Genomic DNA, 27,074 nt, shown 5'->3' on the forward strand with positions numbered 1-27,074 from the left:
AGGTAGCGATCGGGCGGCCCGGCGAGGAAGCAGATCTAGCTATGGCTATTGAAAACAAAGCGCAATCACGGCAACGGCGCCAACAAGGGTAATGATAAAATGATTGAAGACAGTCTCGAGGTCAGCGACATGAGGGTTGCAAGCTCGGAGCCTTGAGAGTCATCTGCAGCAAATGGTCACAAAGTACAAGGTACGAATTTCTTCTGAAAAGTTGGAGACCGAGAAGTTGGGCACATGGAAGGACGGCGAGACGGTCAGGACGGTATGGCTTCCAATATTCAACCCCACACCCACAACTTTCACGTCCCTCAGCAATTTTTTTTGGGCGGCTTCTCAACGGCGGGCAGCTGCGTCATAGCAAAAGAAACGATTTTGGTGGGCGGCACGTGATGAAGACGCGGTGTAGGGCGAGGTTGGGTGAGGTTGGACGAGGCTGCGAGGCTGCCATCAGTCACGTGGATTGGAGTTTTGCTTGAGTGGGTCTCCGCGTGATGTTGATGCGACGCTGGCGCGTCTCCAATGAGATGATAGTTATGCTTGTTTGGCTATGTACATGTCCAAACTTTACGGCTCTCGATCAAGCATCCTATTCCTTATGTCAAAGCAGCACAATTTTTGTCGAGCACAAGGCTGTCACTTCACGTGTCACTGCCATGCCTGCGTAAGTACTTATCTCGTTGTCTCGACCAAACAAATGCTGACTGCCGGGCAGTGTCGGTGACCAGCACAAGCCGAACGGCAACACAACAGCCAACCCATTCGAGGAGCATCCGCCGCGGATAACGGAATACACTGCCCAAGAGATTGCCACTCTGCAAAGCCGACTAGACAAGCAATTAGGGCCAGAATATATCTCCTCGCGCGCAGGCCCAGGCGGCTCGAAAGTCCATTACCTAGCAGCCGACAAGGCCATCAGTCTTGCCAATGAAGTCTTCGGTTTCAATGGCTGGAGCAGCTCCATCCAAAACATCCAGATCGATTTCGTCGACGAGAATCCTCAGACGGGAAAGATCTCTCTCGGCCTCTCCGTCATCGTACGAGTGACACTGAAAGATGGCACACACCACGAAGACATTGGCTACGGACAGATTGAGAATTGCAAGGGCAAAGCAGCTGCGTTTGAGAAGGCCAAAAAGGAGGGGACCACAGATGCATTGAAGAGGACGCTAAGAACTTTTGGGAACGTTCTAGGGAATTGCGTCTATGACAAGAGTTACTTGTCAAAGGTCACAAAAATGAAGGTTGGGAGCACCAAATGGGACGAGGGTATGCTACATCGACATGCAGATTTTGCGCCCAAAAAGCTATCAGAAGAGAAAAGGCAGAACCCGTCTGCTCCCGCGCAAGAAGCGACCCCGGAATTTGAGGACAGCTTCTCGCTGGCGGACTTTGAAGAGCTTGATTTTGACGGTGTTGAAACGGCACATCCAGATGAGGTCGCGTTACCTGCCGAAGCGACCGATTCGACGAGCAGATCAGCTAGTTCAGGTCCAGAACGGACACGCTCACAACCAAGAGTAGACCTGACCACGCCATCCAAACCACCAGCCATTGCAAATCCCGATCCTCGAATGGGTCCCCCGAAGCCCGCTCAGACTTTTCCGTCCACAACTGTTATACCTCAGCCTTTGCCCGGGCAGCGGCACCAAGCTGCATCGGTCCCCATTGCAAAACCTTTGACAGGAGAAGCTCGATTCTCTGTTGACAATTTGCCTCGGGCATCTTCACCTCACATAGCTCCCCATCATCCGCCTCCTCAGCAGCCCGGCCAAGGTATTGGCTTCTACTCAGCTAGGGCTGCTGAGAGTCTTGATGAGAACAACAATGTGATTCCGGCCGCAGCACCGGTAGCCCCCAAATTCAATCCACATGCCGAAAGCCCGTCGATCCGCAAAACACTCGGGGTGAATCACAACAAGTCCGTCCCCTTGAAACGCGACCTGACACCCGACACGACAAATTTGCGAACGAATGTCATCAATCCGCAATCGGACCCGATAAGGCGTCTGGGCGCTCCCGGTTCCAATGGACAATCTTCGGGCATCCGAGGGCCTAACACTTCTGCATATCGGCCTCCTACCCGACGAGGGCCTCTGGAATCAGGCAACGGCCAAGTATCGAGCACAGTCGAGTCGGGCGGAGTAGACCGCGTTTTGCAGGTAGCGAAAAGAACACCTCTGGGAGATGTGAGCAATCTGCAGCATCACGTAACAGCAGTCACCATGGACGGGGCCGATGCTAAGAGACAGCGGGTGGATGATGTGGGTCAGAACGGCACTGAAGGAGTGGTCGCCCGTAACTCAGAAACGTACGAATGAAGAGTGCGATGTACGCTTGGACCGCACAGGCGGAATATCAAAAGGGAGGATGGTATGTACCAAACATAGCTTTTGGCCGAAGCTGCTGCCAATGTCGACGACGACATTCGCGAACTCAGAGCAGCATTTGGTTGAAAAAGTCCATTCTCTGGTCTGAGGAAGTCATTCGGGTTCCCTCTAGCGGCTGAACTTTGTCCTTAAGCGAGCGAGAGCGACTGAATTTTATGATTTTGAACCACATCTACGAACCTGGTGAATAACAATGGTCCCGTGGTGATGGTTGATGATGCCTATTGACGCTTCCATGGCATATTTATATAGACATCACCGACACTCTCTTGGCAGCTTCCTCCACTCCGCCATCCACATCCACGATACCCAGCGCAAAGTCTTCTAACCTGCCACTCCGAGGCGACCTCTCGGTCAGCACCGTAGATTGTTGTGGGATATTGTTACGCTGGACATGTGACCCGGGTTGAGTTTTTGGTCGAATTTGCATATACTGGCCGGAACTTGAAGTCGTAGTCGCGCCTACGGCGGATTGTGTTTGGTGTTGCTCAAGTCTCGAATGGTTTGGGGCAACAAAACCGGCGTGCGAACGGTCGTGCGGCCTTGGATGTTGGACCAAATGCTCGATTCGCTGACGGTGGTGCGCGTATGGTAGACTTGTGTCGCTGGCATTTGTTGACGACGAGTCTTCTGATGGATACGGCGAATTCGTGCCCGAAGCTGACATAGACATAGACATGCCCTGCGCTACCATATCAACCGGGAGTAGGAAAGAATCGTCGGCAACAAGGAACGAGTCAGGTGCATCAGCAAGCAAACCCAATTCGTCGGCAATCAGCGAGGAGAAGGCCGTGCTGAAATAGTCTGCCCCATCATCGCCCAAGCCGATATGCTCAACGTTGAAAGGCGACGTTACTACTCCCTGTGACGACGTCTCTCCTTCGACAGCATCGGGCACAGCAGCCACAACTATGATCCGATCGCGGATCTCCATCACATTCTTAATCACCAACTCCGCGAGCCGGGAATCCCAGAGACCATCGCGCGAGTTCTTGAGCAGAGGGTGGGAGAACAGCCGGCAAGCCGTGGTTAAAATCTCCGGATTGGTCGTTTTCAGGCACAGGAAGTATAATGTCCCTACGAGGAATGTGGACAATGTGTAGGTTCGTTGCGATGGGGAGGCCAGTGGGAAGGAAGCGCTTGCGGAGTGCGATGCTGAGTTGCTTGCTAGCGAGAGGAGTGTCATTACCTTGGAAAGGGCTGTGCTGAGGATGTCTTCGTTATTGACGGTGTATCCCGCAGCATCGGCAGAAAGTGGAACATTCTCCTCGACAAGACTGTAGAAGGTGTGGAAGCTTATCTGCAACAGCAGGAATTGTTGTCGCTGAAGCTGCCTCCTCTCTTCTTGGGTGCTGCTCTCGGGGACATTCAAGGGTGAATTCGCCGGGGTGTTACCAAGTCTGTTCAGTGTCTGGAGATATTTCTCGTATTGTTGACGCAGCACCACCCTTTCATGCCATAAACCTTCAGGAAACTCTCCTGGCGATTTGCCTTTGTGTTCGACATGGAGGATCAGTTGACGAAGGCTCCAATTCTGGAGTTTGGCCAGAATACGTTCAGCCTCGTCAAGATTTCGGAATGAATCTGGCACAACCGACACCTCTCCTCGAGCCTCTTGATGAGAGACGAGTTCCAGCACCGGAAGACGCAAATCATCATACGAACTCGCTTGAATGTCGAGACGTTCGAAGAGAGATGTGAGATGCACCAGCAACTGATCAGCAGGCCGTTTTGCCTCGGATTGAGTTCGCTTCAGCAGCCTCAACCCGCTGTCGAGGTGTGATATCGCCTGTCTAGTATCACCGAGGAGGGACTCCAAGGAGTAGAATATGACGCTGCAGATCAACGCTACCTCTGGCGAGGCATCGGACCGTGCGAGGTAGTTCTTTAATTGCCCGTAACATTTGCTGACTAAAGTCATGGCCTCAACGTTCGAGCTCAACTTGTCCTTGCCGTTAACCGAAAACGATCCAGAAACGTAGTCTTTGTGCAAAGAGCTTAGAGCGACAAGGCCACTGCGGATGACGGGTTGGTCTTGACTCCGCTGGAGGATTAGCTCGGTCCACAAGGTTGGGTCGGCGTAGCTAGAGAGGTTCCATGCTGCCTGACAGCAATAATAGTGCAAGAGCTGCCGATCGGCTTGACTACCAGGGACTTTAAAGGGGATGCTATACGACGAAATGGAGCTCAGATTCTGTGGTGAGTTCTGTGCGCCTGAAGCAGTGTCGGCGGGAAGCGTTGGATAACCCTCGCATCTCCTGCTTGACGAGGTGCAGTTCTCACATTCCGGCCTTTTCCGATCGCATCTGATATGGCGGGCTCTGGGGGACTTGACGTCAATATTGGATCTGGAGGCCCAGAGAATGTACTTACTTGCATGTGAAGCATCCTGATCGAGTCTTGGGTGCGCTCTTTCGCGGCCTCCTCGCAGATAATTTGTTCATGGTGGCGATGGATGCACAAGCAAGCAGGATGGACGGGGACGGCCATCGTCACAAAGTCGAGAGCCTGAGAATTGAGGGCGGTCTGCGGATTTGATTAAAGGGGTTAGCACCGAAGAGAACAAAAGGACCAAGTTGAACAATAAAGAGCCTCAGGCACTTTCAGGGGCTACAGATTGCGCTCAGCCTTGCGGGGCTTGGCACGATCCCCACAGCCAATAGGATAGGCCACTTTCCCCGAGGTTCAAGCGTACGGACAAGCGAGAATCCGCCTTGCCGCATTTCTCGTGCCTCTCTGAACGATTAACCTCATGCTATGATTGAATCACACCTTTTATCGCGAATCTGAGACTATCGCTATTCAATGGTCCAGGTCTATACATCACCGAAGGGTATCGCTCCATGCAAGGCCACCCACATATTGAAGTCCGTCGCTCTGTCAGCGTTTCACCAGAAGATAGGTGATAGCTCGCAAATTTACGTGCCCTGTCAACGATGGCTCTTTGGATAGCGCGTGGTCGATTAAAAACAATCAATCAATGGCTGTGATTCCTCAGCTCTCGAGGTATAAAAACGCCGTGGTAGGTGCTCGAGCTGTCAATCAGAAGGCATCCCTTCGATTGCATTCGTTTGAAGGCTTTTGCTTTGCATGTCATATTACTCACCATGGGAAACCTGTCCGCGCTCGTCCTTGCTTTAAGCTTGTTCCACCCCGCCGCTCTCGCTTCATCTTCTAGCTTTGCTCAGCATCTTGTTCTCAATCGTCGGAGCTCACCGGCCTCCACCAATGCAACTTCAGGTCTATTGTCAACGACATTCGGCACAATCTTCGATGTCAATGTCACTATCGGCGGACAAACATTTCCCCTCCTTGTCGACACTGGAAGCAGTGACACTTATGTGATGAGAACTGGCTATCAGTGTTTCGACAAGACTAATGGCACTGAGCTCCCGCAATCTGCCTGTTTATATGGCAGTGCGACGTATACTCCGTCCGCTACATACTCTGAAATCCCGAATGAGATCTTCGGGGTTCAATATGGCGCCGGTATAGCCTCCGGCGTCTTAGCACATGAAGATATCACACTCGCCGGCATCACAGTCAAGAATTCAATCATCGGAGTGGCCAATAGCTCGACTCCCATGGGTGACGGCGTCAACTCCGGCCTTCTGGGTCTTGCGTATCCCGCATTGACATCTGGTCATTCGGCCAATGTCACGGACAACACGACCTACTTCTACAACCGCCTCACATACGATCCCTTGCTGTTCACGATGCACAAACAAGGACTGATTGACCCATACTTCAGCCTGGCCTTAGCACGAACTCCACAGAACGCCACCTCCGGCTTCGGCGGCTACTTGTCTCTCGGCAGCCTTCCACCAGTTCCGCACAGCGACGAATTCACGAGAGTCTCGGTTGAAATTGACAATTCCGTCCCCGTCCAAGTGACATCCAACGAGCGCGTCCGCGCCTACTGGGCGCTTACGGTTTCCTCTATTGTGTACGGGCCCGGTAACAGCACCACATCTCCTTCTGCTCCGCAACCCAACAACATCACCACCCCCTCCACACTCAAAAATGCCACCTCATTCCAAGCGTTCATCGACGACGGCAATTACTTCTCTTACCTGCCCGGCACAGTGATCACCACTGTGAACTCGCTGTTTTCGCCTCCCGCTGTCTTGGATCCCACCACTGGTCTGTGGGTGGTCGATTGCGCCGCCACACCGCCTCAACTCGGCCTTGAGATCGGCAATCAGACATTCTTTCTCGACGGGCGCGATCTGGTCTATCAGACAGCTGACCCGAGCAGCGGTGAGGCGCTATGTGTTTCGAACATCTTGAGTTCGGACTTCAAGCAGGGAACGTATGGGGATATCACGTTGAACATTATTGGCGCGCCATTCCTCAAGAACGTGCTTGCGGTGTTTGACTTCGGAGCCAATGAGATCCGGTTGGCGAAGTTGGAGGGAGAAGTGGCTGAGAGCCAGGGTCAAGGTCAGGGTGGAAGTGGCAGTAGCAGTAGCAGTGACAATGGGACTGCCTCAGCTAGCAATGCTGCTCCGTCTGCGAAGACTTCGAATTCTTGGTCATTCTTGGCGCCTCTGACCTCGATTGTGGGCGTGGGGATCTGCTTGTTCTAAGTGAGCTGGTAGGAGAATCAGTATGCGTTAGGGCGCATGGACGACGTGGAAGCTGACAACAATTACGGTGATTGGCTTTGTGGACATCAGTAACCTAGGATATCAACAGTAGTCAGCTAATGGAGGTTCATAACCATGATGAAAATGGCATTTTGGAAAGTGGGCTGTTGCAGTGTGGGAAAACTGCGCAGGCATAGCACATTTGACCTCTAGCTCATTTGATGAACTGAAATCGGTTCTGATTGAAATCTCAACCGCTATCTTTCTGCTGTGTGTCTTCTCATTCTCCTGAGTCATGGCGAAAAAAAACCTCAGTTGCTATTGCCACGAAGCAACGCGAAATAGAACTCCCGGGGTCAGGCTCAAAGCTTTCAATGTTCTGGCATCAAGTATGTTCCGATGTTCTGGAGACAAACGTGTTCTGGCCTCAGAGATGTCCTGGCTATAAATATGACCGGATAGGTTGCAATAGAAGAACTGAAGCCTCCGTACAGGCGCTGAACATCCGACCAACAAGCGCCACAAAAGACGAATTCGTTCTGTAGTTGAATGATCGGCTCGCTGTCATGGCAGAGATGGCAGGAGTCTCGACCGAGTTAAAAAGAGGATAAATAGGTAGTCAAATCGATACGTACGCGTGAAACAGTAGCCTCCGAAATCTCCGTCCTCTGAACAGGTTCTGTGGGCGCAGATCTCCTCTTCCATACCTCTTTGCCATGCATGAATCGAGCTGAAGAGTGTATTGGTTTGAGCCATGAGAGCTACAGTAGTCAACTTAGGGGATGGCTTTGTGGGACTCAATAGAATCGATTGAAGAGCAGAGCGAACCTAGCGAGAAACTACTTGAAGGGTGCCTATCATGCCGACGACATAGCCCCGGTTGTCCTAGGGATGTGTGACTGTGACTGCCAAGGGGAGGGATATCACGTGCTCGAATAACCTTCCCGGGTTATGACAAGCCTCACTAGCCTCTATTGAGCTAGGGAGCTATTATTAAACCCCCACGTTATCCCTTATCCATTGATAGCTATGTACCTAACATGTACTTGTACATAGGTACATATCTATTCCGTACATCTCGTCACCGCCAATGGATGTGGGGCAGTTTGTAAACATACAAGGACCGTGCCGAGGAGCCGCCTTGGACGCTCCTTTGAGTAAAAGGCTGAACTACCGCAAACCTCTTCCCCCGATTTCCCCTACTAGAGAGTCTCCATCCTTATCTCAAAACATCGTGTACCTAGCCGTGTGCCAAGTGTCCACTAGCTCTTTGGATCAAAATAACTTTCCAAGTGCCAGTGGAAGGATGCCAGTACATACGAATACGAGTAGAGCGTGGCTAGCCTATACCTACATCCCATGGCATTCGATGGCAAGTTCTTGCAAGGTACGACCTCCAGCCAAACAAATATTGCAGAACAAGGCAACCCCAGGCTTCTGGGGAAAGCCACATGGAGCTGCGAAACTGTGGCCATCTTCATTGACTCGCAGCTGCCTGTAAAACTAATCCTCTTGTCCATTTCTGCCAACTAGCGAATCCTTTCGGCTCGGTAACCACGACCCGCAAAGCAATCTGCATAAAACGGCTCGACACAGGAATTGACTCATACCTCTCCAGTTATCTTTCCTGGATGTGGCAGGTACATAAAGCATTCTCTTCGTGTGCAACCTGCCAATCTAAACCAATCACGATACGCATTACATATCGGACTTGAACGACGTTTCTTGATGGAGCGATATCCAGAGCCTTCACAAGGGATGGGGAGGACCAAAATTGGAGGTGGTAGTTGCGGATAAACGAGACGTGGTTTAGATACAAAATCTGTGCCTGCCAGGTAGGTTTACGAGACGTCTTTCTTTGTCCCCCTGTCTCCGCGGCACATCCATTGAGCACGCACTCACAATGGCCGGGCAATTATTGCTGTCAGCGTTGCTATTGCCATGTGTACTGGCTGCTTCTTTGCCAGTTAAACTCCATTTGAAACGAGCTGTTGATTCTGGTCTTGCCAATATTCATTTGTCTTACGACAGACCCATCACAACAGAGGTCGTCTTCACATATGGTCCTTGCAAGGCTAAGACTCCGGGAAAAGCCCACCATCTCGTCGGCCGCTCCCGTTCCTGTGATCATGACAGGTTATTGTGGAAAGTCCCCGAATACACTCCTACAGGACACTGCCTTTCAGCATGGGACGCGAGGCAGAACCTGGTCGGGCGAAGCACTCCAGTCTCCATTGCCCCCAATGCAAAGACCACCCGCAGACGCCTCAGAAAGCGACAGGCCGACTTCTCCATTGCTATGGACAACTCCACCGGCATTGATGCTGAAGGCCCGTGGTTCGACGGAGTGGTTGCTCTCAAGAACAAGGAAATCAGTGCCGTCAATGCTCAAGAAGCCAAGTCAAAAGAAATCGCCATTGTTGGTGCCGGCATGGCTGGTCTGATGACGTGGCTCGCCCTTAACCAATCTGGTATGACAAATGTATCTCTCATCGAAGCAGCTCAACGGCTTGGCGGAAGAGTTCATACTGCGTACTTTGGCGACCCTAGCGAGCGACAGTATCAAGAAATGGGGCCAATGCGTTTCCCGCTCTCCTACACATCATCTGAAACAAATCAGACGATACAGATTAACGATCACCGGATTGTCTTTGATCTGGCGGCCGAAGTCAACAGGCTGAACAAAAACAATACCAATTTCACAGTCAACTTTATCAAATGGTACCAAAGCTCGCCAAATGGGCTGTTCTACGTCAACGGCGCCCGGAAGCCTAATGGCCAGGTTCCGACTTTGTCGGAAGTTCGAGCGAATGCATCATTGCTGGGGCCGACATCTACCCAGCCGGTTGACCCCAAATTGGATGCCCTCAACGAGGACATTGATGCCCTCAGCAGTGGTAGTTTCATCTCCCAGATGGCTCGGAATATATACATGGCGCACAAGACATTCCTGGATCAAGGACTGGGCGGATTGGGTGGTGACGACTTTTCCGAATTCGCCTACGCCCACAATGTGCTTGGATATGGGTTGAATGAGACCTTCGTGGAGCTCGGAGGCAGTGGGAGTGAGAGTTTCTGGGATAATCTGTATGAGTCGATGGTGAGCCGGCTCTTGTCATGTCTACCCCCCCCGTCGAAGTCTGTGTGCCCAGAGGCGGACATTGCCCCAACCTCTGGTGAGACCAGATCTCGAGTGTTGGCACTGACTCTACTTTTGCTTTAGTACTTCTCTGCAACGGACTGGAGGACAATTGATGGCGGCTTAACCCGACTTCCCAGCGCCTTCCACCGTACGCGTGGCCATCGATGGCTCTTGCTTCAAGATGCTGACCATGTGATTTCTAGCTCTCGTGGACGATATCACGCATATGAACCGGAAGATCCAACGAGTCCAATACAACGAGACAACCAAGAAAGTGACGTTGCAGTGGAAGGCAAAGCCACTCGACAGGACCTTCCAGAATGCAAGCTACGACCTGGCGGTTGTCACTGTTCCTATGCCCCTGGTCAGAACCTGGCGTCTACCGGCATTGTCGGATCTTCTACAGACCGCCATCGACAGCTATCCCTACTCGCAGGTCTGTAAGGTGGCGTTACAGTTCAAGACCCGCTTTTGGGAGCATTTCGACAAGCCCATCTATGGCTCTTGCAGCACGACTACCGATATCCCAGGCATAGGGAGTATCTGCTACCCCAGCTACGACATCAACTCGACCGGGCCAGGGGTGATGCTTGCAAGCTACACATCCTCGGATGACGGGTTGCGCTGGGCGTCGATTCCGGAAAATGTCCACGTCCAATATGTCGTGGACGCCATGGCCGAGATCCACGGTCCTGTAGTGTATGAGCAATATACAGGTGCCTATAATCGTCGCTGCTGGATCCTAGATCAATACGAGACCATCAGCTGGGCGAGCCCGGACGTCGGTATGAGGAAGGCTTTCATCCCGGCGTTCTTCAAGACGGAGCAGGGCATCATCATGAGCGGTGAAGGTACGAGTTACACCAGTTCTTGGATTGCGAGTGCGCTGGAGAGTGGCGTCAGAGCGAGCGTCCAGCTGCTGCTTGAGTTGGGATTGGTGGATGAGGCAAAAGCTGTGAGTATCTTTTCTCTTTGAAAGACTGTTCCGTTTGCTTGTCCATGTATACCCTCAATCATTATCGCGCCAGGCTAACAGAGATGCGCAGGTTGTCGAGAGATGGATGGCTAGATGGATTGATGTGTAGATCCTCCTACAGCGGACTCTCCATGGATTTCTCTTCTAGTCAAAATGATCTGTCCACAAGCTCCAACTGCAGCTGTTCTGTATTTCCCATCCAGCGTCGCAAAAACACGGCCGAAGTTTGGCGCGGTCTTCGACTCCATCTCTACCGGACGAAACACGGACCGGCATTTGACCGCCCGGACGAGGCTGAGCCTCCAATCTATTATTCTGATATCGCAAGCTTCCCCCAAATCCATTCTTGCAGACCCAGTTTGTCCTTCTTTCCCCATTTTCGCTCCCTTGCTCAGTCAGTGTCGTTGGGCATTCGGCTGCTTCTAAGGGAGTTTTCGCCGCTGTTTTCTCATCCGGGTACGGAAGTACTTAATATTATAGTCCTCTTCCCCTTTTTCTGGCATGTCGACCTACGCCTTTCGTTGTGTTGTGAGTCTCCCCTTCATCATGTTGCTAGGCAGGCACGAGGCACGGGGTGCGGCCGCAGGGGGGAGGGTTGCAGTGAAGGATTCCTCCAGCAGATTGCTGAGTCGTATAAATGAGGAAAACCATGCGGCGCAATAATGCAGCCGTCGGCCAAACTTTGGTTGGGGATCTGTCGTGCTGTGCTTTTGTCTAGGGGGTTTTCCGTTTAGCCCCTTGTTGGTGCCATGGCTGTATACCAATGCCCCATATATCATGGCAAACGCGAGTTGAGAGTCAGTGAGTACTTTGTGCACTAGTTGGTTACACGTCTTTCAAGGGGGATATGTGTCCACGCCCATCATCACGGCATGCTTCTCCACGTTTCACTGAAAGGCCTCGTCTACTTTGAAACATCTCTGCCTGGGATCTTTCCAACACCGGTTGATCGACGTTCCCACAGCCGCCCGCCATCGATCGCCCTACCCAGCGCACAATCTCATCCTAGTGCAGGCAAGTCCGTCCAGCAAAGACACGAAGAAAAAACAAGAACAACCACAACAACAACACCACAATGGCGCTTAAACACGTCCTCATAACGGGGTGTTCGGAGGGCGGCATCGGGTCCGCCACAGCCCTCGCGTTCCAGAGACTTGGGACCTACCACGTCTTCGCGACCGCGCGGTCTCTCGCAAAGATGCGCGACCTCGCAACATTGCCAAACGTCACATGCCTGGAACTCGACGTGACCTCGCCGTCGTCCGTCTCTGCCACCAGGAAGAAGGTCGCGGAGAGGACGGGTGGAAAGCTGGACGTGCTGCTCAACAATGCGGGCATGTTGGTCATGGCGCCGGCGCTGGACACGGACGTCGACAAGGCGCGCAGCGTGTTCGATGTGAACTTCTGGGGCGTCGTGAGTGTTACGAATGCGTTTGTCAAAATGGTCATTGCGGCCAGGGGTGTGGTCGCCACCACGGGCAGCATCGCCGGCGATATCAATGGGCCTTTTCAGAGTGAGTGCAGAGTTCCTCCCTTGTTCCGCGCGGAATCTGGGCCACTTCAGCGGGGCAGGACGGATGGAAGCTCTCTTCCCCCCATCTCTCTTGTTCAAGAATGAATGACGGCATGGGTGACGGCAGGGATCACGGCAGAATAGGATGGTCGGGAAAACAGATTCAGTCCCCGGTTTTACTGACCATCTCCTCTCTGTACGTGCCTAGGTTTCTACGCCGCCTCTAAAGCAGCCATCATGATCTATTCCGAGACGCTGCGCCTGGAGCTCGCGCCCTTTGGGGTCCGAGTGCTCACGATGGCGACTGGCGTCGTGTCCTCGAATCTCGCCTCGGGCCTCTCAGACGTCGTCTCCCTCCCCGCAGATTCGCTGTACAAACCCGTCGAAGGGGCGTTGAAGGCGCGCCTGAAAGGCGGCGGCTACGCCAAGATGGACCCCCACGACTACGCCGGGAAGTTTGTCCGGCTGGTCGAAGCAGGAGCGAGCGGCAAGGTTTACCTGGGCAATTCGGCGGGCGTGGTGAAGTGGGCGAAGGTGCTTTTGCCAGCGTGGATCATTGTGAGCGTCACCGCGTTTCTTTTCTCTTCGACCCCCTAGATTGACCCTGGCTCGTCTTGTTCGGCTTGCTAACGGGCATCGACTGCGGTGTTGGCGACTACAGGACTACCTCGTCAGTCAGGGAACAGGCCTAGAGAGGCTGAGATCGTGAGACTTGCCAGAACTCGACTAGCACACGCCTGGGAAACGGTGGAAACTGGCCATGGCACCGGCGCACAGGAGAAGGGCTACGAAGAACGGACGGACTGAAATTGATCTGGCAGGGTGTAACGAACTCGGTCAAGGTTGGGCGGAGAAAGGAATCTCAGCGGGAAAATAGACGTCGTTGAAAGCGGACATAGAATACAGATGAAGGATCTCATCCGAAAGCTGCCGTGCTCTCTGCCTCTGCTCACCCTTGCGTGAATGGCATCGACACCGCCCCCGGAGATTTCCAGGATCGAGTCCAAGTGCTCGACGGGCGTCCTTCCTATATCACATTCCGTTGCCACGCTAATCTGAATGTTCGTTTTCTCCTCTAGCGCTCTTGCCGCAATATTGACCCTTTTCTGTATTCCTTCCAGCTCGTCAAAGTGTACAACGTCCAGGTACAACTCTTGTCCTGCTGGGAAAATCCAGAAGTGCGAGCGCGGCGCAGCCCGCAGCAGCAGCATCAGCATCATCATCATCATCATCATGAAGCCTTTCCTTCGGCACTGGCATGTGAATCCAGTTGATCCTCCTCTTCGAACCCTTCTTGACCCCGTTCGCTATTTCGACCATGAATCCCATCTCCGTAGGCTCAATGAAATGTCCATGGCCAAGATCTCCATAACACAAATGCAACCTGCATTCCACGTCCTCTCTCACTGAATCCAACAGTCGCATCATTCGCTCGACTAGCTTGTCCACGACGGCTTGTTTGGGGAACCAAGGCGAGAAATGCGGCCACACCGTGCCCTCAAGCTTGGCAAATTTGGTTGGGGCGTCCCATTGGATTGCAAGATCTGAAGGTGGAGTGGCATTTGGGATGTTGCTGAGGGCTCGAAGCAATGCGGCTTCGTAGAATGGGTCGACGGTGGACTGATAGCCTCGGCGACGAAGACAATTGTGTTCAGCGGGGGTAGGCAGTGAGACTTGGAATTTTACACCTTTAGGTATCTTGCCTTGCGATCGGAGAGACATGAAGAGTTTGTACGGTGAAAGGGCGTATTCGTCGTAGGTAGTGGCTAAAAGATGCTCTGTCCTTGCGAGTGTCACGGTCAAACCATCAAGGGCGGACTTTGTGGAAGAGAGGCAGGTGGAACAGCAGTGAACGCTACGTCGTATTGTTTCAGGATTTGAGCATGAGAGCCGGAAACGCCTTGTTGGAAGACCGTAAACTCCTCTCGATGGTTGCTGTAGATAGGAGGTTGGAAGTGTATATCCTAGAATCTGTAAATCCAGCTTTTTCCATCGTCCCGTGGCTTGTGAGAGAGAGCAGCTCTTGCCCATGGGCACCGCTAGGCGTCCGCTGCCTGTGGTCTGTATCTAGATCGGTCATCTCTTGCTGCAGCATGTGTTTGGCCACATAGAGGGCTTCCTGTCCAGACAATAGCCGCCAGTGTGAAGGTGTTTGGAGACTCGGGAAACCCTGCAGAACGCTCATCGTTCAGCTCGTCTCTAACTTGTGGTGGCATGCTTCTCTGCTTATATCAGTCAAGGTGTTTCCCCGATCTTGCCCCCATACCCATTTTTTTTTCCATCCGCACAGCCTTTACATGGCATCATGTCTTCATCGTTCAATGTGGAACTCAAGGCCTGGGGATAAGGAATCGGGAGCTCCAGCGTCACCGCTCCTACTCCATATTGTGTACCGGTTACTTGGTACATGACATACTCGTATCCCAAGGTGATTTTCTCGATTCAGGGGTGTACTCGGTGCATGGACGGGAGTAGAGCTGAGCAGAGACAAGTGGTTCGAGGTCGATCGTGTATGACTCGGTCGGCGGCACCAGAGGGGGGTGGCGGTTAGTTAAGGCGACAAACAGACGCGCTATGGGTCGGTGACACGTTGTGGGGCGAATCTTTTCCGTGAATTTTTCCGCATCAGAACGAAATATCACCGCAGGTGCATACTGAGTACATACCAGACCACAATAGACTACCACAGACAACGAACAGACTACAATCCAGGCTACCAAACTCAAAACCCACCTTGAATTTCACCGAACCCAATTCCAACACCATCCTGTGCCTGTGACTGTCATCGTCGACATGTCGCTTCCTCCAGATCGCATCAGCGTGAAGCGCAGACGGCAGGAAGAACCTGTCGAGGCGTTATGTACTGCCGCTCTCGTCTCCGCCATTAGACTGTGAACTAACCTGTTACTTCTAGACCTTGAGCAAGTCACTGCCCCAGACAAGAAGAGGAGAGTCACGGATTTCTACTTCAAACGCCTTCAGAACGAGGTCATCGCCCCCGTTTCTCAGCGAGCCACCACTCCTCCCCAGGCCATGTGGTCCGAGCCTCCCGCGCCCGGTGTTCCTCCAATCCGTCTGACCTCTCCCGGGCATGGTAAGAGAGACGCTGCAAAGTCCGGGGTTTCTCTGAGAGCAAAGAACAATGCGTCTGGAAAAGAGAAGAGCGAGGCGCCAGACTCTGCCAGCCCAAGATCCGGAAGCAAGTCAGCCCCGACTACACCGGCCGTAAGCCAAGCTCTGCAGCAAGCCCGCCGCTTCCATCTCACTCGTCACCTCTCGTCAGTCCTTGGGCCAAGTGCTTCTGGCGGGATTCGGAAATCCAAGAACCTTATCCGCCCTCCTCTCGCCACCTTTGTTGAAAGACACACGCCCATTTTCGACCACGAGCAGAACCCGCTGTACCGTGATAAACCCGTTGACAAGGTGTTGGACATTCAACAAGGCGATGACGCAGGGGATGTGAAGTCCGATGGACTCGGAGAGCCGACCCTTGAAGCCTTGAAAGCATGCAAACGAAACCCGACGAGCACGTTTGTTCAGACAAGTTCTAAGGCAGCAAGGAATGGAACCTCCATCAAAGACCACCCAAGTACGTGGGATCTCGAATCTGATCAACTTGCAGACGAGCTGGCCGCATTTGCAATGGAGCTCGATCCGGACCTGCAGCAACAGGCTGAAAAAGGGCATCCTGCAGTGCCTCGGCCCGAACCCCCGGACACTGTGATGGCGTCTCACGATCGAGAGGACGATTACGTCTACGAGACTTATGTTCGGGTAGAGTACGATGTGCAAGTACATGGCCCAGGCACTAGCACGGGTCTCCATCCCAACTATGGAATCCTCGTCATCGACGAAGAAGATGAGGACTTGTGGCAAAAATACATTGATAGTGACGATGACACTGATTGGGATGAAGAAGACTCGAATGGTGAGTAAACAGGCTATTCGTAACCTAAACATTCTGACTGCCGGCAGCTGAGGACAATCCCGCCAATGACTATCCAGAAGAGGAAGTCAGCTCAGATGATGAGTACGGGTATAACCCGTACAAATATCGCACTTATGGTTCTGATCAAGAAGACTTTGATGACGACCACACTTTCGATAACAGACGGTGACAACCCCGCAACTCAGACCACCACTGATCAACATGCTCGATGGCCCCGATGTGCCAACCCACCAACACAGCAATACAATGTCGGAATTCCAGACGACTTGTCATGAAGACCCGAGACTGCTTGAACAATGCCAACCAGGATCACAATTACTGACTGACATTGGGGAGCGATGCACCCCACTCATGGGCGCTTGGTTCCAGAACACGTCTTGCAAGTCGGATTTCCACAGCCACCCCGCTGGGCAAAACACGGCAGGGGAGGTGTCAATTGATCCTCCAGCCGCATCCAAGGGAATCTCGCAGTGGTTCTCTGTACCACCCCAAACTTGCCGACCTTGTCTCCTAGCGTTCTGTGTCCCGATTTCGCCTGTTCTCTGACTTTCTCGACGCCTTCTTCACCGAGGAGGCGATAAAATTTGCATTGCAGTCCGGGCTTTTTTCTGTCTTCGCCGAATTGGCGTTGGAATGCTTTTTCGACTTCGTCCCAGGCTTGCTCCAAATCGGTTCGGTAATACCAGATGAAATATGCTTGCTCGGGCGTGTATTTCTTGCACGGTGAGTGGGGACGTCTACGCCTTCGTTCTCTCAGCATCCGATCGATGGAGCGTCGATCAATGGAGCTGCTGGATGTAGCTTCGCTGTGGCTATCCTCGGTGGAATCTCCCGTGTCGGAGCCCTCGTCTCTAGACTGGGCGTCATCGGATTGGTTGGTCTCGCATTCCATTGTTTCGTCCTGGTCTTGATCATTGTCGTTCAAGACTGACGCAATCCTCATTCTATCGACGGCGGCGCCGAGTCGCTGTGCCTCATTCTCGTTCTTGTTGAAGGATGGGGGAGACATGACGGCTCTGTTTTCAGCCGAGCACGACACGAACAAATTGATACAACTTGGGTGAGTGAAACTGATGCGTCACGAAGAGAAGATACGTGATCCTGGGGTGTTGGGAGAAGGAGCGCAAGAAATGCAGCAGGTGCCATGGCGGCCAACGCAGAGGCCTTAATAGGCCCTCACGTCGACCCGACAGAGTGGTTCACGCCAGCATGATATGTATTTCTCTGATGAGAGTCTACAGCCATGCAGGCCGTGTACCCGGGCGCCCTGCTAAGCCCAAAAGGTGCATGTGCCCGATATGTGTGAGCGTGAGGGCCAACTGGAATCCGGCAGATCAAGGATCTGGCAAAGGCCAATGCGAACGTAACAGTCTTTCTGAACAGCGCCTCTCATTCACCAGGTTCCAATTTTTGGTGGCCGTCCAAGGCAGGTTGGTGGACATGGCCCACAATTTTCCGGGAAATATGAAGATGCCGCTACAACTAGACTGATCTTCTCTGGACTTCTGTAGCATGCGCTCGTCTTCGACTACCCCATTGTTGCCCGGCCTCCAAGTGTTGATATGGTTCGCACAGAGAGGTAGAACCCAGACGCTCTGGCCAATGGAAGGCGGTTAATTAGCGCAGAAGGATGATATCCACAGCCACCTTGCAGGGAGGGCAGTGTCTCTAAGCCCCTAGCTGATCCGAAAACAAGCAAAGTGGGAGAAGAGAGTTCTATAAGGCTTGTCCTAGCGTTGCTAGATTGAGAAGAGGAGGCCAGCTCCGACGGACCATCTGAACATCTGCTGCGAGATCGCTCGAAATTCCAGGTTACACAACAGGTCACACAGGCCTTGGATAGCCAATTACGGTCTCGCATGAAAACAGGGGTGAGCCACCTGCAGCCGACATTCCCGCGGTGCTCACGAGTACTGGGTACTTGTAACAAGTACAGCAGGTAATAGTAGTGCGGCAGGCCCCTGGACATGTGGACGCCACACAATTCTGCTGCATTGGGCCCTAGATTGTCCTTACTACCGCACAGTTACAGCTACGCACTGGTGGTGCTGTGCAGATTGATGACGATCTTCGTCTGTCCTTGACGCGCCATTTGGCATCTCGCCTAGTCCACGTTGGCCAGTGCTTACAAGGCCACGAATGTCGGAGTGTGTCCTCCAGGCGATGATTGTCAAGGGCTCGTCGACCGACTGCTGCTTGCTGCACAGGTTGTTTCTGCCAAAAGGACTCCCTTGCTCGACGCCGACCAGCAAGTCGTTTCGTCTCAGGGCGCTTTCACTTTAGGCCTATTTTGACTGGTTTGCGGGGGGGCGCTTACTGGGCTGAGGGTCGCGATCGTTCCACTTTCAGATGCCAGGCGCCCCCTCACTTTCTCTCCCTCACCAAGCATGACAAGGACCGTTGATCCGAAGTTTTGAGAGCTGGTCCAAGCGTGCGACAGAGGGCAACAGAGGGGACCCCTCATCGATGGGCATGAGACTCGGCTGCTGATTGCTCAGCCAGTGAAAACAACTTCGTCGAGCGGAACATTACTCACGCCCCGAGAGGCCAACCAGCGTTGTGACGCTGAAGGAAGATGTGCTGCTAGTCCGTCACCACCATGTCGAAATCGGGATAGACCAAGAGATCAGCGGGTGCTGAGTCCGAGCCAAACTGCTCACAGATCTGGTTCATTCGCAATGCACCTCGGTTTGTTGCAGGCGTTTGTAGCTCGCGAGCTCGCAACAGACTTTGTCGCATGGGACTTGGGCATGTGGGATGCCACTCGCTCCGCCCGAATACATGAAGCCTGTGTCTGCAACCCTGCGTCTTTTGGCTTTTCCGGACCACCACGACTGATCTATGCCAAGGCCAGCCAGGGAGACTGGATTGAGACCCGCAGTCGAGGGAGGACTTTTGCTTCAAGTTCAGAGAGCAAACGGGCTCGGGCGCGCCTTGGGGCCTAACTTCTGAGCCCCAGATCAAGGTGACAATAGCTCCCAGCCCCATCCCTCCCCTCGAAGTGATTTGGCGGGAGTCTAAATACGATATGCTAATTGATGTTGGAAAGCCGCGGCACTGGTCCTTCTCCCTACCTAGGTAGTTAAGAGAGCGGCCCCGTCTGCTCTGGTGGCGAGAGATCCGGGTGTGCTTCTGCAAGCTGCACGAAGATCACTGGTCTCAGAATTGGACACCATCGCCATCCCTGGCCTCCCTGATGGTTTGTTGTGACTATTGAGGTCTACTCTACCCCCGCAATCGAAGGAACATACGCGATGGAGCGGTGAAGGGGGTGAAGGGGGTGGCGGCGTGGCCCTGTACCAGAGCTTCAGCCCAAAACATGGGCTGAAAGGCCGCCAATCCGATCCCGGAGCGATGAGAACTATCATTCACCACCTACAGCTCTACAAATGAACACTACTTGCAGATGCTTGGACCCACGCTCTATCCCAGCCGTGATCCAATGACTTGGAGTGCAAGGGGGCCTTCGTGCATCGAAGGCAAAACAACGGGCGATTCTATTTGAGGAGACATGCAGCTCCCTGCCTTTTGAAGCAAATATTGCCTCTTATCCACAAGCAAAATGTGACTCGTCACTTCAGACTACTGCTAAAAAGTGGTTTTCTCAAGGGAGTTGGCCTGTCATGCACACCCAGGTTGATTCTCCATCTGCGGGAACGTGGGAGATTGCCCCGGGGGCTGGCTGGATCATTAATACGGTGCCTCACGGCGCTTCGGGCTTTGTGCCATTGATAATGGCAATTCCACTCTGCTTCACTCCACATTCCTCATGCCGTCGTAAACGTAGGCATTGTCAAACAAGATCTGGCGAGACAAGGAGAGAAGCATTTGAGGGGCTCTATGGTTGGGATGGTGTGAAGTGACACGACCTCGGTGTTTGTAGACCTTTGAAGTGGCCCCTCAAGCCCGTCTGCCTTTCATCATGCACGTCAATGGGTCTGCCAGCTGCGCACTCGCTATCCTCAGGTCGTCGCCAACACTTAGATCCAACGAGCTCTGATCACCAACGAAACAATCACCTTTCCACTGACGGCGGTCAGTCTTGGGACCGCTCACAGGCTTGTGCCAACATGGTCTTGCGCATTGGGCAGAAGTCTAGACTGGGAAAACCCCCCCCTTCCACCATGAACCCAAGGCTCTCTATCGCATGACCTCTGGATCACGTGATGGTCACCCTGGCCACACAAAGTTCTTGACTTGGCGCGGCTGGCGAGGCCCTATATTAGCTACTCGCTACGTAGGCAAGACGCTTAATTAGCCCTTGAACCTTTGTTTCAAAACCGCCGCCTCAACAGGCATAAAGGTCGGCCGAGGCTACGAATTTCCAAAGGATCATGGACGGCGACTGAGCAGTCCCTGCGCTGAGTCCTGTGTATATATATAAAGTACGGAGTGGCCCTGTCTACAAGTAGTTTCTGGGGTTTCGAGACGAACGCCACCAATGCCGGTGAACAACCACAAAGCCGCGAGCAAGGGGCTGAATGTTACACACCTCGACGCGACTCCGAGTCGCACTGTTCGAAGCTTCTCTCAACGACACTTGGCCGCAGGACGCAGTCGGCTCCCAAGAACACAACGACATGGCTCTGAGTAGTCAATCTGCATTGAGCCCTCGACAATCCAGAGAGAAAACTCATACACACAGGTTTATCCTATGCCATGCCATGCCATGCATGAAAGAAGGAAAGAAATCCACATGACAACGAACTGCTTTTTAATATTGTCTGCGGCTGCTACTACCTATATAAAACAGGGATGGGAGAGCTGGCTAGACTGAACTAGCTAACTAACCAACTGACTACTGAGCCAAGCGGGCGAGCCGGGTGTGTGGGACATGTGAATATCATATGCGCGATCGAGATCTCTCCTCCTCCTCCTCCTCCTCCTCCTCCTCCTTTTCTTCTTCTTCTTCTTCTACTGCTGCCCGAGCCGCTTCTTCTATGTCATCCTTGCCAAGGAAGGAAAAAAAAAAAGGCAAGGAAAAGAATAAAATTGGCACCCAGACCAGACCAGCTCAGATCTGTCCGATTCAGACAAGACAAGATGCGCCCCGACGACTTATTATGTTGGCCTGGCCGCTAAAAGTTCTTGGAAAGAAGGGTGGAGTTGGGTTTTGGGAAAGGGGTGGCGGGGGAGGGAATCTGATCTCGGGATGATCTCCGTATCTTTGTGTATGGGAGGTGTGTATGGGAGGTGTGTATGGGAGGTGTGTATGGGAGGTGTGTATGGGAGGTATGTATGGGAGGTATGTATGTACCACGGCTGGTGACACGTATGCATATGACGAATGAAAATACCGTACGTGTGTCTACCGCTAGAAGACACCAAAGACTCGTTCGTGCCCAAGGACGGAGGAAACAGAGAAGAGGTCATTTCGATTGCAAAATTTTGCGTGTCGAACTCAACCCGCACCGACCCAATACAATGAATAAAAATGTCTCATTCGTAAGATGTCTAGGGGCTACTCTGTCCGAAGAAAAGCTCAGAAACCATGCTCCCGAGGAGTGCGCTCATTCAGCCACGGACAACCCAGAAGAGATACCCACTATAAGTCCTGTGGCCTGGAGAACCACTTCTCAGACGCCTCAAGTCTTCCCCTGTTTGGTCCCCATGCCACACATTGCTCTTTCCAGAATGCTTGCTCCCCACCTTTCTTTGGAAGCCTCAGATTTCTGCACGACACAGCATGCCTGAAATGAGATCCAAATAACGCAAATCCACTGGCCGTGAAAATACCTGACTCTCATGAGTATAGAAGCATACGGCAAACGAGGTGTGATGCAATAGGAAACGCCAGATAGACACCATCGGCAGCTGCCATGCGACATCATTCCCTACTAGATTTCAGAGAACTCCAACCCTCGCACTCGCCGGGTATCTTTTGATTTGCCTCTTCCAGATATGTATTGCACAAGAATGTTATATGTTCTCCGAAGTTGTGAAAGTCTCCCGAAACGTGTTGCACCCATACGAGATTCGTGAAATTTCGACACCGATCAAAACGGATGCAACATGGTAAGGAAAATGGCGTCGACGGAAGGGCATCATCATGTGTGTGCGATTGAATGAACCCGTTCATCTCTAATCACGGAGTCAGTATCAAGAATCAGAGTGGCAGAAAGATCGCACATACCCGACGCCCTCGTCCTCCAGAATGAACCGTCTGCATCGGTGGGGAGAAGAAAAATTGTTGTTGAGGGTAATTGTACATGTTGGAAGGCATATTCTGCTGGAAGTTCTGCGGAGGGAAACCGCTGGAGCCTATAACGGGACTCATTTGTGCGGAGAAGGAAAGAGGTGAAGACGACGGGTTCTGCAACGGGCGGAAAGGATCGACCGCCGCAGGGGGTGTTGCATAACCAGCAAAACCATTGGGCAGATATCCACTGTTGGATCGTTGTGGCGGCGCTGCAGCAGGAAAATTTTGATACTGAGATTGGGGAGTCATTTGTTGATAGGCAAGCTGGGAGTATTGCTGCTGTGACTGAAACCCGTTCATCGTGTAAGGCGCAAAGCCGAACGAGTCGGCAGAACCAGTCCGGATTGGGCTCAGACCGTTCTCAAAGTTGCTGCCGTTGGGGACGAAGCTGCCGCTGTATTGTCGCTGGGGAAAGTTTTGCTGCTGCAATCCGTTTAATGGGACATGTTGCTGTTGAGCCAACGGTCGGGTTCGATCGTTCACGTTCGGGTGTCCATGGGAAGGATACTGTTGCACTACCGGTTGACTAGGTCTAGACGACAGCCCAACTTCGTCCATGATTCTCTTGTAGCCTTGGTTCGGTTGAGCCTTTATCTTGGTAAGTACTTTGGAGACATTTTGGACAACCTCTGGCCTCATGTTGTCGTCGAGGAACGGTGTCGTCAGAATCTTGAAGATCAGGGTCACACCAGAGGTTTGGTCGCACAAAATCTGTTCAAGCACACTGTCATTCGGGCTGAAAAAAAGGGCATTCAGAACCATATCCCGAGCATCAGGCTCGTTTCGTTGATTGATGATCTTGAGAACAGTAAGATATGCAACCTTGTGCGTGCAGAGTTGAACGAGGTGAGGGATCAATCTCGGTGCCAGAACTGAGCGTCGACGAGGGAAGGTGCAGGTATCGAGCAGCCAAGTCAATAACAGTGCGCCGTTGGCGTTCTGAGCAAGCTGTACACTGTGCAAAGCAATAGCTGCAGCCATCATCCGCTGTTGGTTCTTTGTCGCATGATGAGCCTCTAAACAGGCGCGCATTGCCCGGGCTCCGAATCGTCCTTGGGCAATCTCCCAAAGTTGACTAAGCATAGTCTCAAAGATGTAGTCATTATATGGCGGCCCAAACCGAAGGCAGCATTGAAGAACATAATTGCCATATTGGTCGAGGAAAAGAGGTATTGTGTAAGGACGAAGCGAGTCAACAATCATTCGAGTTTGTGTTTCGGTCTTGCAAACTTCGATGATCTTCTGGGCGGCCCAGGTACCATTCTTGTGCACTCCGATTTCAGCAAGATGAGGTGCGATGCACGTCAGCATTTGTTCCTTAGTTTGCTCTGAGCAATATTCGAAGAACTTCTGGACGACAGTGTTACCAAGATAGTCCGAAGACAATTCCGCAATTTCAGGTAACATGTCGATTGCGATCTGCTCGATCTCCTGCAGTCCGCAGGCTCCATTGTCGATTCGTTTGCGTATGTCTCGGAGCCTTGGTGCATCATACATTCTCGTGGAACTCGGTTCTGGAATAGAAGCAATCTCTTTCTCAAGGCGATTGTAACAAATGGCACTCTCAATATTTGCAGAGATGTTGGGTAAATCCGACTGTTGCCCGCCAAAGTCAAGCACAATTTGCAGGATTTCCGGTTGCAGCTCCGTCAGGCGGTCGGGGGCTGGCAAATTAAGCGTTTGCTGCATGTTCATGGAGCCGGTAGGGCTGCCGGTGGCATCCTTCGCTTGCGATGTTTCTGCTTCGGCACTTCCATTGGCCCCAGGTGGAGGGGTGGTGTTTTGCACAGGAGTCAAGGAGACAGATGCATTTGGAGCCTTTGCGAATCCAATTCTAACGGGGCCGGCGCCAGGGAAGATTTCTTTCCCATTGAGCAGCTGTCGGGCACGGACGGCATGTTCGACCGACTCGAAATTGACAAAACCGCAATTTTTATGAGTGAGAACTCTGGTTGATTCTATCGGGCCGTACCGATTGAAGATAGCATCCAGTGAGGACATTGTGGTCGAATTCGGGATAGAGCCTATCCATAGGGATCGAGAGACCTGGACTTCAGATTCGTCCACGCTCTCATATGACAAGGTCACGTTTTCGGCGATGGACAGATTCTGCAGCGTGTCTGCAAGAGTAGACTGATCCATCGCACTCGATCCTTGCATATCGAAAGCCATACCAAGGTTGTCCGCTGGTGGCTGGGCTAAGTTGCGGAGTGATGTGCGCTGAGGTGTCTCAACCAGTCCGGCAGTTCGAGCTCGTGGGCGCGCAGCACTGGCATTCACAGCGAACGCTTGAACGGCTTGGTTATGCAGGCGAACCTTCTCCTGGACCAACTCATATTCGGCTTCCAGGGCCGCTGCCGCCGAGGGTGTCAACGTCCCACTAGCGAATAGCGGAAAGTTATTGCCGCCCTCTTGAGCTTCAGTTGCATATTTGGACTGCGTGTTGACAGAAAATGACCTGAATCGACTAGAGTTACGCATTCCAAAGCCAGCCAACACATCGGACAAGTTGGGATCTTGAGGACGGGCGGACTCATCCACACCCTGCCGAAGACTATCAGGTTTCGAATGCTGTGGAGGTTCAGCAAGTCCAAGATAGTCAAGCGTGCGGACCCCGGAGTCTGACATGCCATCCTTGGAGTATCCAGATGGCTGAGGAGACGTCGGATCATCGGCAGAACTGATACTTGTCAGAGTGGCCGCCCTAGTTCTTGTTCCCCAGCTGGAACTAAACGCGTTCTGCCCAAAGGGGCCAGAAGGACCGAGCAGGCTTGAACGCTGAGGCATGCTCCCGGCACGAAGTCTGGATAGAAGAGCCGAAGTTCCCGGGTTGGCTTGGTTAGATGCGGTCGAGTAGAATGCGGTTTCGGCAGCGGATGTTGAACCGGGTCGAAAGGGGCTCGTGGAAGGGGTTGGTCGAGAAGTCTTGGATGTCAGGACATTCACCCCGTTGATCGTCCCGACCGGGGATATTCTCGAGGGTAGGGTGCCGGCTCGTCCTCGCCTCGCGGGACTGTTGATCCCAGTCTCGGTCAGGGGCACCAAATCTGGGAAACCATCCTGGTTGGGAGATTCCGGAATCTCGAACAGAGGGGTTGATGTGCCACTGGTTGGAGGTCCCCAGATATTAGGGGTTAAAGAAGTCTGAGACTGCAGCTCCCGGGTACGTTTGGGAAAGAGGCGAGAGGCTTGTTCGTGAAGAGGAGAACCAGCTCCTACTCTTGCATTAGACAGGCCGGCCAGTCCCGAGGAGGATTTTGCACCACCGAAAGGGGATTTGCTGGTGGGCACTGAAGGAGGTTCGCTGATGGGAGTCAACCCTGAGAGGTTTATATTGAGTTGCCCGTCGGGCCGCGTGGAGGTGGGAGGTGCCATGGTTGAGCTCTCAGAAGCAATGTCGCAGGTTGCAAGACAATGTAGATGTCTATGCGATGATTTCAAATTATGGAGGCGCCTACTTTTTTTCGCCGTGAACCACTTTCGTAGGAAGAGAAATGATTGTGCAGGTGATATCGTATGCTCGTTTTGCGTGCTCCTAGGTGATGTCCAGAATATGTAGGATGTCTTCGGCACCTGCGGACAGGAGCGTCTACTTTCCAGAGGTCCTTCAACGTGACACTTGATGAAAGAAAGCAATGTCCGGGACTGACGAGAAATGAATTCGTATTCGAACTGGAAGTCAAGTCGAGGCACGGCCGGGATTTCGAGGAACAGGAGGATTCGGAATCGCAGGATATTACTTTTAGAGGGAGTTTTGGGTCTTGATCGGGGAAGGAGAGACTGTCGGCGGCCGTATTAACACAAATGATGGAATAGAGAGAATCGAACGTAGCAGCTCTCCAGGGCTGAAGGGGGCATTAGGGGAAGCCGAAGGTGAAAGGAAGTAGAGAAGAAGCAAGGCGACGCAGCAGTAGCAGGCGGAAGAAGAGGGAGCAGCTGGTACGGAGGAGTTGTGGATGAATTAGGGGGCAAAAGAAGATGCTAATAGGTAAGTTGAGGTTTGGGGCAGATCGAGAACAGGGTCGGTGGTGTCGGGTTGCGTAGACGCACAAGCAGTTACAGACAGACACACACGTCAACGGCTGGGCATGCTTGGTAGGTGGTGCAGGTGGTTTAGTTAGGCGGTGATGGCGCCGATGGGCCCTGGGAAGAAAAAAGTACGGGGAAGAGCAGGGACCATAGGGACCGCTAACGAGTGTCGAGCAATAATCCTGATCAATCACCCGATCTGTTCTCACCCACCCAGTTCTGTCTGACCGCACCAGGCCCGTCTAGGCCTAGCCCCTGTAGAGAGCCACTGGGAGCCACCAAGGTCCTCT

At 52.7% G+C, this 27,074-nt stretch overlaps 9 protein-coding genes across 9 annotated transcripts; 5 read left to right on the forward strand and 4 right to left on the reverse strand.

Annotated features, from left to right (window-relative positions):
* Positions 1 to 653: 653 nt before the first annotated feature.
* A1O5_11767 (uncharacterized protein) lies at positions 654 to 2,318 on the forward strand (the record flags this gene model as incomplete). Its single annotated transcript, XM_007752337.1, has 2 exons — positions 654 to 661; positions 713 to 2,318. The coding sequence occupies 2 exons, from the start codon at positions 654 to 656 to the stop codon at positions 2,316 to 2,318; spliced, it is 1,614 nt and encodes a 537-aa protein (XP_007750527.1).
* A 313-nt stretch (positions 2,319 to 2,631) lies between these two features.
* On the reverse strand, positions 2,632 to 4,831 carry A1O5_11768 (uncharacterized protein; the record flags this gene model as incomplete). The annotated part of the gene is made up of 2 exons (XM_007752338.1): positions 2,632 to 4,708; positions 4,761 to 4,831. 2 exons carry the CDS (start codon positions 4,829 to 4,831, stop codon positions 2,632 to 2,634), a joined length of 2,148 nt encoding a protein of 715 aa, XP_007750528.1.
* A 663-nt stretch (positions 4,832 to 5,494) lies between these two features.
* On the forward strand, positions 5,495 to 6,976 carry A1O5_11769 (uncharacterized protein; the record flags this gene model as incomplete). The annotated part of the gene is made up of 1 exon (XM_007752339.1): positions 5,495 to 6,976. One exon carries the CDS (start codon positions 5,495 to 5,497, stop codon positions 6,974 to 6,976), a length of 1,482 nt encoding a protein of 493 aa, XP_007750529.1.
* Positions 6,977 to 8,879: 1,903 nt separating this feature from the next.
* A1O5_11770 (uncharacterized protein) lies at positions 8,880 to 11,203 on the forward strand (the record flags this gene model as incomplete). The annotated part of the gene is made up of 4 exons (XM_007752340.1): positions 8,880 to 10,076; positions 10,200 to 10,266; positions 10,322 to 11,073; positions 11,165 to 11,203. The coding sequence occupies 4 exons, from the start codon at positions 8,880 to 8,882 to the stop codon at positions 11,201 to 11,203; spliced, it is 2,055 nt and encodes a 684-aa protein (XP_007750530.1).
* A 966-nt stretch (positions 11,204 to 12,169) lies between these two features.
* On the forward strand, positions 12,170 to 13,204 carry A1O5_11771 (uncharacterized protein; the record flags this gene model as incomplete). Its single annotated transcript, XM_007752341.1, has 2 exons — positions 12,170 to 12,608; positions 12,816 to 13,204. 2 exons carry the CDS (start codon positions 12,170 to 12,172, stop codon positions 13,202 to 13,204), a joined length of 828 nt encoding a protein of 275 aa, XP_007750531.1.
* Positions 13,205 to 13,732: 528 nt separating this feature from the next.
* On the reverse strand, positions 13,733 to 14,329 carry A1O5_11772 (uncharacterized protein; the record flags this gene model as incomplete). The annotated part of the gene is made up of 1 exon (XM_007752342.1): positions 13,733 to 14,329. One exon carries the CDS (start codon positions 14,327 to 14,329, stop codon positions 13,733 to 13,735), a length of 597 nt encoding a protein of 198 aa, XP_007750532.1.
* Positions 14,330 to 15,400: 1,071 nt separating this feature from the next.
* A1O5_11773 (uncharacterized protein) lies at positions 15,401 to 16,725 on the forward strand (the record flags this gene model as incomplete). Its single annotated transcript, XM_007752343.1, has 3 exons — positions 15,401 to 15,467; positions 15,522 to 16,535; positions 16,583 to 16,725. 3 exons carry the CDS (start codon positions 15,401 to 15,403, stop codon positions 16,723 to 16,725), a joined length of 1,224 nt encoding a protein of 407 aa, XP_007750533.1.
* Positions 16,726 to 16,905: 180 nt separating this feature from the next.
* A1O5_11774 (uncharacterized protein) lies at positions 16,906 to 17,565 on the reverse strand (the record flags this gene model as incomplete). The annotated part of the gene is made up of 1 exon (XM_007752344.1): positions 16,906 to 17,565. One exon carries the CDS (start codon positions 17,563 to 17,565, stop codon positions 16,906 to 16,908), a length of 660 nt encoding a protein of 219 aa, XP_007750534.1.
* Positions 17,566 to 22,662: 5,097 nt separating this feature from the next.
* Positions 22,663 to 26,130, reverse strand: A1O5_11775 (uncharacterized protein; the record flags this gene model as incomplete). Its single annotated transcript, XM_007752345.1, has 1 exon — positions 22,663 to 26,130. One exon carries the CDS (start codon positions 26,128 to 26,130, stop codon positions 22,663 to 22,665), a length of 3,468 nt encoding a protein of 1,155 aa, XP_007750535.1.
* Positions 26,131 to 27,074: the final 944 nt, after the last annotated feature.

Source organism: Cladophialophora psammophila (assembly GCF_000585535.1).
Source record: "Cladophialophora psammophila CBS 110553 chromosome Unknown aczJe-supercont1.28, whole genome shotgun sequence".
Lineage (NCBI taxonomy): Eukaryota > Fungi > Ascomycota > Eurotiomycetes > Chaetothyriales > Herpotrichiellaceae > Cladophialophora > Cladophialophora psammophila.